The sequence below is a fragment of the Eptesicus fuscus genome, chromosome 3, assembly GCF_027574615.1.
Source record: "Eptesicus fuscus isolate TK198812 chromosome 3, DD_ASM_mEF_20220401, whole genome shotgun sequence".
Classification (NCBI taxonomy): Eukaryota; Metazoa; Chordata; class Mammalia; order Chiroptera; family Vespertilionidae; genus Eptesicus; species Eptesicus fuscus.
In genome coordinates this window covers 48,894,402-48,908,344 of record NC_072475.1, presented here as the reverse complement: position 1 = coordinate 48,908,344, position 13,943 = coordinate 48,894,402, and the positions used below count along the sequence as shown (strand labels likewise).

At 35.4% G+C, this 13,943-nt stretch overlaps 1 protein-coding gene across 1 annotated transcript in view; it reads left to right on the top strand.

The window, feature by feature from the left end:
• The first annotated feature begins 265 nt into the window (after positions 1–265).
• GMNC (geminin coiled-coil domain containing) overlaps positions 266–13,943 on the top strand; it is a 47,868-nt gene continuing 34,190 nt past the window's right edge. The window contains exons 1-2 of the mRNA XM_008151630.3: positions 266–292; positions 4,178–4,414. Coding sequence (XP_008149852.2) covers positions 266–292; positions 4,178–4,414 — 264 coding nt within the window. The remainder of the gene's footprint in view (positions 293–4,177; positions 4,415–13,943) is intronic.

Sequence of the window (13,943 nt, the reverse complement as noted above, 5' to 3'; positions counted from 1 at the left end):
TTGTAGGTTAACTCAACAAGTCTGATGAATGAAACTCAACTGGTTGGCCCCATTTAGCCAATCACTGCAAAGCAGGTTTCTGGCACCGTTGTTACTTCTGGCATAATTCTTCCTTTTATTTCTCAGTTCTGTGGTTAAGGTCTCTTGTTACACAGAGAGGGGATTGATGATATAATTGTTTATGAGCTAGTGGAACATATTTTTAGGTAGTAGTGAGGTTACCAGGCAGTGAGAAATTAACATTAGAGATAGCAGTGTATGTACGATGCTGGCTAAGAAATCTCACCTCAAGGTAAGAATGCTACATATAAAATTAAATTTGCATTTTCTTCTTTGGGTCTGTACATGTTTGAGTGTGTGGTTTTCTTTATGAGAAAGAACTGGCAAACAATGTTTTTCAAAAAGTTCTAGGGCAATGAGGATTCTGAAATCTTTTTTGTTCCACTGACTAAGGAAGAAATATCTAATATTTTGGGAAAAAATGCACATTTTTATTAAATTTACTTAAAGGATAATCACTGATGAATTACTCTACTTTTAACAAAATTATTTATCCAGATGCTCCAATAAATTTATTAATATTAACTTTGCTTAAGGGATGAAAAGTTAATATTACAGGAATAGATTTTGAAACTTTGGAAACTATGAGGAATAAGTTTCTAAAGTTGAAAAAATTTAAGGGTACTTTCTCTATAATTTAAATATAATAAACTATTTAAAATTTATGTAAATTAATGTAATTATTTAAATTTAAGTGGAAAATAGTTAAGCAGACATATGTATTTTAATCTATACTTTAAAGTAAAAATTGCTATCATTGTGAATGACAAAGTGCAATTGTGTAAAAAGAAAACAGCATGACTTACAAATGATACTCATGAAACCAAAAAGTGGAGATATAAACATGCAAAAAGACAAAATTTAAATTAAAAATAATAAAATAAAAAAATGTTAAAATAGTTATAAATTAGAAAACAGGTTATTATCTAAACAATGTTAACCTTAAAATATTGTAATTTTGTTGTTGTAGTTGATGTTATCAGGATATTTTCTAGTAAAGTAACCTGAGAATTTTTGACAATATAAAATATAGGGGCAGAGCAACAACCCAAGATTTAGATATTTACCAAGGGTAGGTCACTATTTTAAGTATCAGCTTGAGATCTAATTTCATTGTCAATCACATAATCTCTGATATTATATTAAATAACCATTGAGATTGGCAAGGGACTTAAGGGTCTTGAGTAACAGACATTGTCATGATAATATGTGGCTTAAAGTGAATTAAGGAACAAATGATGTGGTTTGGAACCAGGGAATGAGAAAACATAAGCCAAAGAGAAAATGCAGAAACCACAGATTGGTACAAGTTACAGCCAATTTTCTTAATAAACCCCTTTACACTAATGTCAGAGAAGACATGTCAAGCTTCCTCCATACCCTTTATGGAACAAACCACTTAACAATCAGAGTCAAATATTTGCTTTCAAAGACAAGTTGTCATCCTAAAAAATATTTTTTAAAACTTATTGTCATTAAGCAAGTAACACTTTAAAAAAAGAACAATAAAAGGACCTGCTAAAAAATGCCCATAGGGTAATAAACTTTTTTTTTTTTTTTTTGTTAGTCTCTCTAAATTTCAAGTTGGATGTACTTTAAATAAAGTATAATTAAAATAAAAATATAACATTGATTCCATAGCCAGGGTGGTTATTTACATTTCTACAGTAAGAGGTCTTTCTTTTAGCTTTCAATGTAATGAGATTCAATTTATAATGAGTATTATATCATGGAACATGAAGGTAGATAGACTAGAAATGGGAAATCATGTTGATTAGATTTTTAAGCACAGATTTTGAGAAATCTTAAAATCTTATATCTCTGTTGCAACAAGAAATAGTGAGCCTCTGAAGAACAGAAAATGGTTATTTGATCTGATGAACAGGATGCTTAACAAAAACTGAGCAGTAGTGAGCAGTATGGATTGGACAACAACAAGAGGCTTAAGATGCTGTGCTCCATATTAGTAATAAGCGCTTGGCCAAGGACAGTGGAAATGGGGCTGGATAGAATGAAAAAAAAAATACAAGATATATTAAATACTGAATCAGATGCCTATAACTAATAAAAGGAGAAATTCAAGACAATAATGACAAATTGGCAAGCTTAGGTAGCCAAAAATATGACAGTGGCAAAAGAAATGTGAAAACAGGAGACTGGAAGTAAGTTTTTTTTTTGACAGAGAAAATGCTGAGTTTAGTTTTAGTCAAATTAAATTTGAGGAGTGATATGTACAATAGGACTTAGTATCTGACAGGTCTAGGGTTCTGATGAGCAGATGGGGAACATTTCAGTTGGGGAGTTATCAATATGATGAGAATTACTAGATGCATATGAATGGGTGTACTCTGCAGGGGAGTGGATATGAATTAAGGGGAGTAATATGATAGGTCTTAAATGTTAACTCCCAGAGAAAAGGGGGTGGGTGAAGTGAAAGAAATCAGGACTGAGAACATAGGGAGAATGTAAAGAAAAGAGTCAGGTATTAGAATCTACCAGACTTAATGACATTCTAAAAACCAAAAAAAGGTAAAAACATAAGCTTCTTGTGGAACACAGAGGTCAAATATAAAGAAAATGGCTACAAATTCAGTTAAACCCAATTAGCTATCATTGGCATCTTTCACATTCCACTTCTAAAGCATGGGAGCCAGAATGGTAAAACAATATGAGATATATTATAGGCTTTTCTATTAGTGCATATCACTCCTCAAATCAATATGGAGGCAGTGATAAACAAATAAAGGCAACATTTTGTAATGTATTATTTAGTAGTTTGAAAGTATGCTTATAAGGGGGATTGGTCAACAATTTTCCTTTCTTATGCTATTGTATAAATTTTGATATGGACATAAAATGAATTGGTGTTTGTTTTCTCTGCTAATAAATGGAGATTATCAGTTCTTTGAAAGTTTAATTAAAAACTCACTTATAAAATCATCTGAGCCTAATGTATATTTTGCAGGGAGATTTTTTAAAAATATATTTTTTATTGATTTCAGAGAGGAATGGAGAGAGAGATAGAAACATCAATGATGAGAGAGAATCATTGATCTGTTGCCTCCTGCACACCCCTACTGGGGATCAAGCCCAATCTAGGGATGTGCTCTGAGCAGAAATCGAACCATGACCTCCTGGTTCATAGGTTGATACTTAACCACTGACCCACACCAGCCAGACTGCCCTTCCCATTTTTAATATTTAAATTTCTCTTTTTATAATCAGGACCTATGTATGTCTATTAAATTGGTTTCTTTTTAAAACTGGCTAATGAGGTTGTTGATTAATTAACTATTTTTCTAGTTCTTTGTTGTAATTACTCTTTTTCTTTATTGTTTCCTTTCTTCTACTTGTTGGTTCTATTTTTTCTAGTTTCTTAAAAAGTTTATATTGAACTTTTCTTCTTTCCTAGTATTTTATTTAAGCTTATAAATCATCTTCTAAGTCTTTATTTCTTATACATTTTTATACAAAATTATTTTATTATATGTAGTTCTAAGCATTTTATAATATTGTGATTTTTCTTTAGCTTATTAATTATTTAGACATGTAGACATAAACCTTTAATTTCTTCAGTAGTATTGGCTTTGGTTTATATTACTGATTTCTAATTTTATTAAAGAGCCAGTAAATTATCAGAGATTGCTCACTATTCTCTGAATTCAGCAAGACTAACCTATTACTCCTATAATAGTTCAAGCCAAAAAAGTAATAGAAGTTTAGACCATGGTGGGAAGTAGGAATTAAAATAATTGAAGTTTTAGAAAAAGATTTAGAATTGAAATGTTATGACTAACTGACTATAGAAGGCGAGCATGAAGGAGGAGTCAAGTTTAATTTCCTAACTGATTCTGGTTTGAGTGACAGGATGGATGATGTCATCACTTACTGAGAGGGAGAAGATTGAGAGTGATAGCAAAGATTGCATTCAGTTTTGGTCAGGTTGTGTCTGTCTTGCCTGTGGAATATCCAGTAGAAGACAACAAAAATGTAATAAATTCACAGACTTGAGGTCAAGAGAAAAGTTCATATTAAATATGTACACTTCAAAGTCATAAAAGTATAGAAAGTCACTGAAACCATGGCATGAATTACTTTGCTTAAGAAAATTTCATAGAATAAGGAAAGGGGCAAGACTGCAAGCCTGGGCAATTCTAATGGTCCACTAGAGGAGGAAGAATTGGCGATAGAGACTCTGAAGGCACAGATAGAGAATGAAGAGGGCTGTGGTATCATGGTAGACAAGAGAAAGGAGTATTTTAAGAAAAAGAAAATCATAAACAAAGAGATGTCATTAACAGCGAAATTAAGAAGAATGCTTGAAAACTATACTGATACTATGGTGTTGCAAATGGTAAGATTTCATTCATGTTTGTAGCCCACTAATATTCCATTGTATATATGTACCACATCTTCTTTATCCACTCATCTATTGATGGCCACTTGGGTTGCTTCTATATCTTGGCTATTGTAAATGACTGACACTGCAACTAACATAATAATGAATATATCTTTTTGAATTTGTGTTTTGGATTTCTTCAGATATATTCACAGAAGTGAAATTGCTGGGTTTTAAGGTAGTTCTATTTTTTACTTTTATGAGGAACCTCCACACTGTTTTCCATAGTGACTGCATAAATCTGCATTCCCACTACCAGTATATGAGGGTTCTCTTTTCTCTACATCCTCGACAACACTTGCTAATTTACTGACGATAGCCGTTCAGATAGGTGTGAAGTGATATCTCATTGCATTTCTCTGATGATTAGTGATGCTGAACATCTTTCCATATGTCTGTTGGCCATTTGTATGGATGGACCTAGAGGGTATTATGTGAAGAGACATAAGTCAGACAGAGAAAGACAAATATCATATGATTTCACTAATATGTGGAATCTAAAGAAAAAAATAAACAAACAAAATAGAAACAGATTCATAGGTACAGTGAACAAACTGAGAGTGGCCAGTGCAATGGGGTGGAAAGAATGGATGAAAAGGGTGGAGTGAGAAGTTACAAAATAATCATGGGGATGTAAAGTACAACACAGGGAATGTGATAAATCATACTGTCATAACTATGTATGGTGCCGGGTGGGTACTAGACATATCAGGGGGATCACTTTGGGAATTATTTGTCTAACCACTATGCTATATACCTGAAACAAATATAAAATTAAAAATATGTAGAAATAAATGAACAAAAATATCTTTAAAAACTACATTGATACTTAACGTTTATTATAAGAAATAGAATTATACACCTACGATTTCCAAACTGAAGTCCCCATTAGTATTACTACTAATACTAATACTATTACTAATAACAGAGATTTTAATAGTTTAGGGAGTGCTATAAAATAAAGATACTTTATTGATAGGACTGAATTAGTTTACTATCAGATCACTAAGTCTAGTAAAAATTCTAACATCAAACTACTGTGTATTGAGGATCTGCCATGCTCTAAGAAAAATGGTAAGCATCTTATAAAGGGCAGCCGAAAAATATGATAGTTTCCACCTGGAGCACAAAATGGTTTAAACAAATAAATGCCTCTTTTAATAAAGATATCAATAAATCTCTCAATTTTTTTTTTATTGCCAAACACTTTGCATGCTGCTTCACTTAGTTATCACTGTTGTGGAAGGAAAAAATTACCTGTCCTCTTCATATATGCCTTAATCCATAGTGAACACTTCTGTCTACAGTTCTAACTTCTTTCTTTACTCCCTTTCTGATTTATACTTAAGGAAGAAGAGTTGGTCATTGACTATTCTGAACACGAGTTGGTCATATTTGCTGGTAGACAAATCTCTTTTCTGTAAGAAGTAGGCAAATGCTCTGCTTTCTCTTTTAATCCTTTTTTAAAATTACTTTATTGATTAAGGTATCACATATTTGTCCTCATCCCCCCCATTCCCATCCCAAACCCCTCCCCATGCATGCCCCCACCCCCCTGTTTTCCGTGACCACCGGTTAGGCTCATATGCATGCACACAAGTCCTTTGGTTGATCTTTCTCCCTTAATCCTTTTACTCAGGTGCCTCAATCTTTACGTTTGGTGCTCCCATGTATAAAGCACACTAGTCACATAGCTGTTTGGGTCTACTCTTGCAATGCAGGCCCTACATTTGTTCTCTCTGTGCTACAAAATGAGGTATAGCAGCTGAAAATATTTTTTGACTAGTTGCGTAAATGGTCTTTGTGCCACAAAACTAGCCATTCTAAATTCAAAGGAAGCTCAGACATCCAAGGCTAAGTGCATTCCTACATCATATTTTATCAGAGAAACCCTGCATTGGGGATTATTAGATGAACTCCCAAATTAATGCATTTTCTCTCTCTCTCTCTCTCTCTCTCTCTCTCTCTCTCTCTCTCTCTCTCTTTCTCTCTCTCTCTTCCCTCACTAGCATATTCTTTTCGCTTTGTGCATACTTCCTTAATAGGTAAATTCAGAGAAGAACAAATGAATAATTTATAAATTATAAATTTAAAAACTGAAATGCAGAGGTCTTGGAACTTAACCAAGGTCAGATTATTACTACAAAGTAGACCTGGGATTTAAATCCATATCTTTTCAGGTTACCTTGGGTATTCTTTTACACAATCTATATTTTCTAAAATAGACATTATGTATAGTAATTGAATTTGATTAATCAAAATGCACATACCACTTTTCCTTCTATAAATCTTTGTCATATTTGTATTCATCAATAATTCCATTATATATATCTTACCTATTTTACTAACACCCAGCAATATATGGGCTCTATTTATTTTAGAAAAAATTAGTGCTCCAAACTACAGGAGCACCATTTTGGTAGTGGGAGTAAGAGTGAGAGAGAGAAAGAGGAAAAGAGAAAACATTAAATGTTAAATTAATTTCCATACCTAAATAGGAAATAATATATTATCAATTGAGTTGACTTGTCATCTTTACATAAGCATTATTCAAATGTGGGGTTTTGGCTATGTTTAGAACATTGATAGATCAGAAAAGACAGATAAAGAGAAAAAATGCAGAGTCACACTTCAATAAATAAAACAAAACTATAGGTATTCCAACCTTGAAATATTGTAGTAACAAAATTTAGCTAGGAGTCTCATATGAATGATAATGAGGTCACAGTAAAATTTCTTGAGCTTTTTGAATAGCATAAACATTCTTGCAGACAACAAATGAAATACCTGATGCTAGAGAATATAGAGCTAATGGAACAGAGAGAACAAATATTTAAAACATGAATATAAATATTTCTAGAAATATAAGGGAGGATGTTGGAAAGTAAGATGCAAAAGTTAGTTCGAGAAAATTGGTTGTCAAAAATATAACTTCTGGCCCTAGCTGGTTGCTCAGTGGTTAGAGCATCAGCTTGTTAATACTCCCAGAGGAGGATTACCAGAAATAAAGGAAAAGAATGGAAAGGAACCATAACAATAACTGAGGCTTCCTTATAATGAAGCCATAAGATCTCAGATTGCAAAGCTTTGTAGTTTTAAGCCTTAAAGAGAAGAAAATCTTAACACCTAAAGATATTCTAAAATATAATACCAAAGATGAAACCTAATAAACTTAAAGAGAATAAGAAAATACTGTAAAAAGAAGCAAATAAGCAGGTTAATTAGTGTTTTGTGATCACAAATATGTTGTAATGTTCCTTAATTTAAAAATAGCAATCCTATATAATAAAGAGGTAAAATGCAAATTGACCATCACTCCAACACACAAGATGGTTGCCCCCATGTGGACACAAGATGGCCACCACAAGATGGCCAGCAAGGGAGGGCAGTTAGGGGCAATCAGGCTGGCAGGGGAGGGAAGTTGGGGGTGACCAGGCTGGCAAGGGAGGGAAGTTAGGGGTGACCAGGCCAGCAGTGGAGGGCAGTTAGGGGTGACCAGGCTGGCAGGAGAGGGCAATTAGGGGTGACCAGGCTAGCAGGGGAGGGCAGTTAGGGGCAATAGGGCTAGCAGGGGAGCAGTTAGGCATCAATCAGGCTGGCAGGGGAGTGGTTAGGGGGTGATCAGGCTGGTAGGCAGAAGAGGTTAGGGGCAATCAGGCAGGCAGGCAGGCGAGCAGTTGGGAGCCAGCAGTCCTGGATTGTGAGAGGGATGTCCGAGTGTCCTCGAGGGGTCCCAGATTGGAGAGGGTGCAGGCTGGTCTAAGGGACAACCCCCATGCATGAATTTTGTGCACCAGGCCTCTAGTAAAAATGCTAATTAACTTCTCATCAACCTATATTGTATTTATTGATATAAATGCTAATTAACTTCTCATCAACCTATATTGTATTTCGGATGATAGATTTTTGTTTGTTTTCTACAAACTTTTCAAACTTGTTTTCTTTGGAATTTAAAAAGTAGCTCATGATACTTTTATTTTTAGATGGTTCTTTATCAAGTTGACTTTATTTTCTACAGCCTGCTCTTTACAAAGTACATAGGGCCTTCTTAACTTTCTTTTTACAATATCATCAAAAAAGTATCTGAGAATAATGACTTTCAGAAACCTAATCTCATGATTGTACTTTACTTCCATTGGTTTCTAAAAGTGCAAACCCATATTTCCATAAATTTAAGATAGAAGATAGCAAATTCTAGACCACGTTGGTATTTAAAGCAAATTAAATTAGCCTCATTGTACAAAGTCATATTCATACAAAATGTTATAACTGCTGCAACATATGTTTCTTTCCATTTACTTTAAAGTAAAAAGAATCACAATTTTCATGGGAGCCGGGATTGCCATTGAGAGACACACATTCCTTACTTAAATCTGGGTATGTTAGAAAAGTCTTCAGGAAGCCCCCTCTAGTGTCTGAAGGATGTAACAGCTCCCTGGCAAAAAGATTTGAGAGACAGTTAAGTATTTAGAATGTCTCCTCTAAAGTGGCTCATAAGGACCCTGGAGATCATCAACTCTAGCCCCTATTATGTTTACAAATATGAAAACTAAAGGTCCAGATAGAAAATGGCTTTTATAAGGTCACTCTGAAAGTCAACGGTATGTCAACTTGTAGAACTCAGATCTCCTGATCCCAAATTCACAGTATAATCTGTTCTACCCTGTGGACTTACATTTGGGTCAAGAAGGCCCAGAGTAGAATAAAAGTAAGGAATTTGGAGGATGTTGGATTTTTTTTAAATTGAAGAGGTGTAGAGTTGATGGAAAGGTCATTACTATAAAGTAGAAGACAAGAAGTTTAGCCAAAAGGGCTAGGTGACCATAGTTCTCTATTTATTTAAAGAATAGGACTCCAAAGATGAGAGATCAGGATGAGGGGTTAATATTTATCATATTTCAGAGTATATTGATAGGTGATTGGAAATAATCTTTCTTAAAATGAACATATTCAAAATATGGATTTTGTTCCCTGTTCTGATCACTAATAGATTTTAGCTACTAATTTTCCACTTATTAAAATTTGTCACTTATCAATTATTCTCTCCTTATTCTCACCTGTCCCAATAAAGTTTACTGCCCACTTCAGTTCAAGATAATGGAATCACAGTGGGGTTGTTAGTTCAAAACAGTAATGATATATTATCTTTAAATAGAATGTCCAACATTTGGTCTCCCCATTCTTCCCCCAGGATGCATAAAAGTCAAAGTCTCTCTGAAGAAATACTCCAAGAATATTTGAAACAGCCTACTTACTTTATCCTCAAGTATATGACTTTTTACTGTATACTATTGTTTGTAAAAAAATATTCCATTATTTTATTTTTAATGAGAATTGAATGTGAGAGCATGCTGTAGAGGTAGAGATGTGTATCAGGGAGCTCACAGTCTGTTGGGGAAAACACAAAAGTACATAGGGAAGATGGAAACACGTTGTGTCTAGTACCTTTCAATTCTCAGTCTTTTCTATGTCTTAGCGATTGTGGAATGTGATGCTAGAGCATTCTGTAGGTGTATTTCCAAAATACTACATATTGCTAGGTGCTAATACATGAGTTTCTCCTCAGCCATAATACCAGTGTAGAAGGTCAGTGGACAAAGAAGATTGAGTGGGAATCTGACAGACAGATAAAAATGTTTCAGAGAAGACACTTCCACATGGGACAGTTTGAGTATTGATTTAAAACGTGTCAGATATGATTGGGGAATAGCATGTAAGTGGATGAAGATTCTTGAGTCTCTCTGACATCTTTCCCATCTTTCATGGGATGAACTAACAAAACTCCTCAAGACTGACTTGTTTACCCATTAATTTAGCCGTTCTGTGCCAGGCAACAATGGTAGGCACTTGGAGATAAATAAAATGTGGTTGCTTCTGTTGAATATTTATAGCCACTCATTATTTGCATCTGATAGCTGTGAAGTCCCTTTAAAAAATATTTTATAGGAATCTCATTCTCTTCCTCATCTTCAATTTTCATCAAGCATTATCACAAATGAAGGTAAATGCCTAAAAAGCTAAAATATATTAAGAACCATACTTGTGCCATGCACTGTTCTTAGTACTTTTACAAGCATTTGTCTATTTTACTTTTCCATAAATCTTTCATTAATGGGCAGTCCTACTGGAACACCAGTTTAAGAGAAACAGTCAAAGCATCAGAGCATTCCCAGCAAAGCTTCTCCACCATAGCTTTCAGCAAATATTTAAGATGGTAGATACAATATTGCATGAATCCTTTTTCTTATGTAAAACATTTAAGTGGGTCTCCAAGAATTCCACATAGGGAAGTTTTATAGATCTAATGGAAATGCCATTAAACCTAAAATGTTGCAAACATTTTCCCACTGGTAAATAACTCTACCTGTTTCAAGAAATATAATACATACCAGCCTAGTACATGATAATGCTGATGGGTGTACCCTGGTGGAAGAGGAGACACAGGACATCTGACTTCCAACTGCAAATAATATTTCCTTTAAGATTACATTTCCTACCTTCTAAAAACATAGTGGTGTAACCAGCTGATCTCTGAGGCACATTATAAAAGCTCTAATTACATAAAATATGATTCATAGTTTTTATCCCTTGTCACTATTTTTCCTTCTTCCCCCTATTCTCTCTTCTACCTGAGAGCATTCAGTTATTCATGAGAAGGACCCAAGTTCACCAAATTATTCTACAAATGAGCACTCCAAAAGAATGGCTAAAATAAGTCCTACAGTGTATTCAATAGGAAGAGAAGAGATTAAAATACACATGTGTACCTTTGGGACATCTTTTGTAATTTCACCTTGCCCCATTATCTGCAATTCCACTATCTTTCCAGCATTTGCTCACATATGCTTCCCATGCTTGCTCTCTGACTTGAGGAAGGTATCTAGTTTCTCAAAGAATCCATTCTCTCTAAATTTTTCAACACTCTTGAGACATTTTTTTTAATGTTGCAACATTTCTGTCACTCCTTTACCAAAACTTTTTAATCAGTCACTACATTGAATTTCTTATAAAACATCAACGAATTTTCAAATGTAGATCAATTCAAACATACTTTTTTTATTTCTTTTCTACTCCTGTGCTGCTCTTTACATAATTCAGTTGCTACATATCCATAGCCTTTATCTATCTGAACCATTAATGCTGGTGATCTGTTCCCTCTTTCTCTCCCTTTTGTGGCAATTTGCAACCTCCATAGTTTTCCACAAGCCTGTATCTGTCTCTCAATGGCTTTATTTTCTCCTTCTTTACAGAGAAAATAGAAATTATCTAGTAAGTACCTCCTCAATTTTCTATCAAAAGGTGTGTCTCCTTGATCTTCTTCTAAACCTTTTATCACCAATGACTCTCTTTTCATATTGAAATTCTAATTCCTAGTCTTTCTCTGGATACTGAATCCTATACCCTTTTTGTCTTCAAAGGTACTTATTTTAATATATAAAAACCCTGGGTTGTAACGACCAGTAATGACGAAGGCTTGACCAACCATAAGTCAGTCCTGCAATCAGCGCTGGGTTGCCGTGGCAACGCAGCATTGATTGCTTCCACTGCAGGCACAGTGCCCCAGCACTGAATGTTGAGGGGGCTGCAAATCAGGGCCAGAGAGAGGCCTGAAGAGAGAAGCAGGGACTGATCCATTGCCTCTGTGGCAGCTTTTAATCAGCACTTGCCTCTCTCTTTCTCTCTCAGTCTGGCCAGCAGCTGCGCCTCCATTTTTCTCCAGGACTCCACTGGGGCTGCTGATCAGCCCCACCTTTCTGATCAGGTCCCGTTAATAGGCCCAGAGATGCTGACTGGCATAGAAACCAACCAATCAGAACCAATCTGGGTGAAGTGTGAGGAGCCAATGGCTGCCTAGGAGGCGGTGCTTTTGACGCTGACTGGCATAGAAACCGACCAATCAGAACCAAATTGGCCAGCAGAGGAGGGCAGTTGGGGGCGAGATCAGGCCGGCAGGGAAGGGCAGTTGGGGGTGAGATCAGGCAGGCAGAGGCAATTGGGGGCGAGATCAGGCCAGCAAGGGAGGGCAGTTGGGGGCAAGATCAGGCCAGCAGGGGAGGGCAGTCTGGGGGGCGAGATCAGGCCGGCAGGGGAGGGCAGTTAGGTGTGATCAGGCAGGCAGGCAGAAGCAGTTAGGGGCAATCTGGCCGGCAGGCAGGTGAGTAGTTAGGAGCCAGCGGTCCCAGATTGCGAGAGGGATGTCTATCGGACATCCCCCAAGGGACCCCCAATTGGAGAGGGTGCAGGCAGAACTGAGGGAACCCACCCCCATGCATGAATTTCATGCACCAGGCCACTAGTTTTATTAATAATTTTGCAGTTGGATACACTATGTTCATAATTAAAGACTCAGTGTTATTAGTACACCAATTCTCCCCAAAATGGTACAATGGTACATAGATTTAAGATAATGCTAACCAAAACTCCCAGTAGAATTGCCCTGTCCAGTATGGCTCAATTGGTTGAACATCAGTCCATGTACCAAAAGATTGCCAGTCTGATTCCCAGGTAGGGCCCATACCCAGGTTGTAGGCTTGATCCCCAATCCAGGTGCATGTGAGAGGTAGCCAAATGATGTTTCTCTTTCACATCAATGTGTTTTTTTTTCTTTCTCTCTCTCCCTTCTCTAATAATAATAATAATAATAATAATAATAATAATAATAAAACAGAAAGAAATTCCAGTAGATTTGGTGAAAATTGACAAACTGACATTGAAAATGCAAATGGTCAATAGCCCAGATATTCTTTTGAAAAGAACAAAGCTGTGCAAGATTTCAAGATTTAATTTCTAGTACTTAATACAGTGTGGTACTGAAGCAAAAACAAAACAAAAAACAACAACAATTATATGATCACTTGATTTATGATGTATGTCAATGGTGACACTGCAGGGCAGTGGAGAAGAACAACTGTTTTGATAAATATGCTGGGACAATTGGATAGCTACATGGAGATGAATCTTAACTTCTGTCTAACATGATACAAACATTACTTCAGATAGCTGAAGATAAAAATGTACAAGGTAAAACAATAAAACCTTCAGAAGAGAAGATAGAAGACTACCTTTATGAATGAACTTGAGGTAACCAAAGATTTTAAAACTGAGAAACAAAAAAAGTACCTTAAAGAAAATACTGATTGCTCAAACTATTTTGAAATTCAGAACTTCAGGAAAAGAATAAAAAAATACCAATAGAAATGTAAAGGCAACTCACAGAGTAGGTGGATATATTGTTGTTTAGTATGATGTAAACACGTAATACTCTAGATAGGATTATAAATAATAGATGAATTTGGGGTTCTCATTAAATATTACATTATTTTGCAAACTATGTGCCTACTAAATGCCAGGGACTGTGCACTGGGAACTTTAAATCCATTATTTCATTTATTCTTCATCATGACCATGCAAAGTATGTGATAATATATTTATAAAGAAATTGAGGTTCAGGGGAATTTAGTAATTTGTTCACAAGCTCACTTCT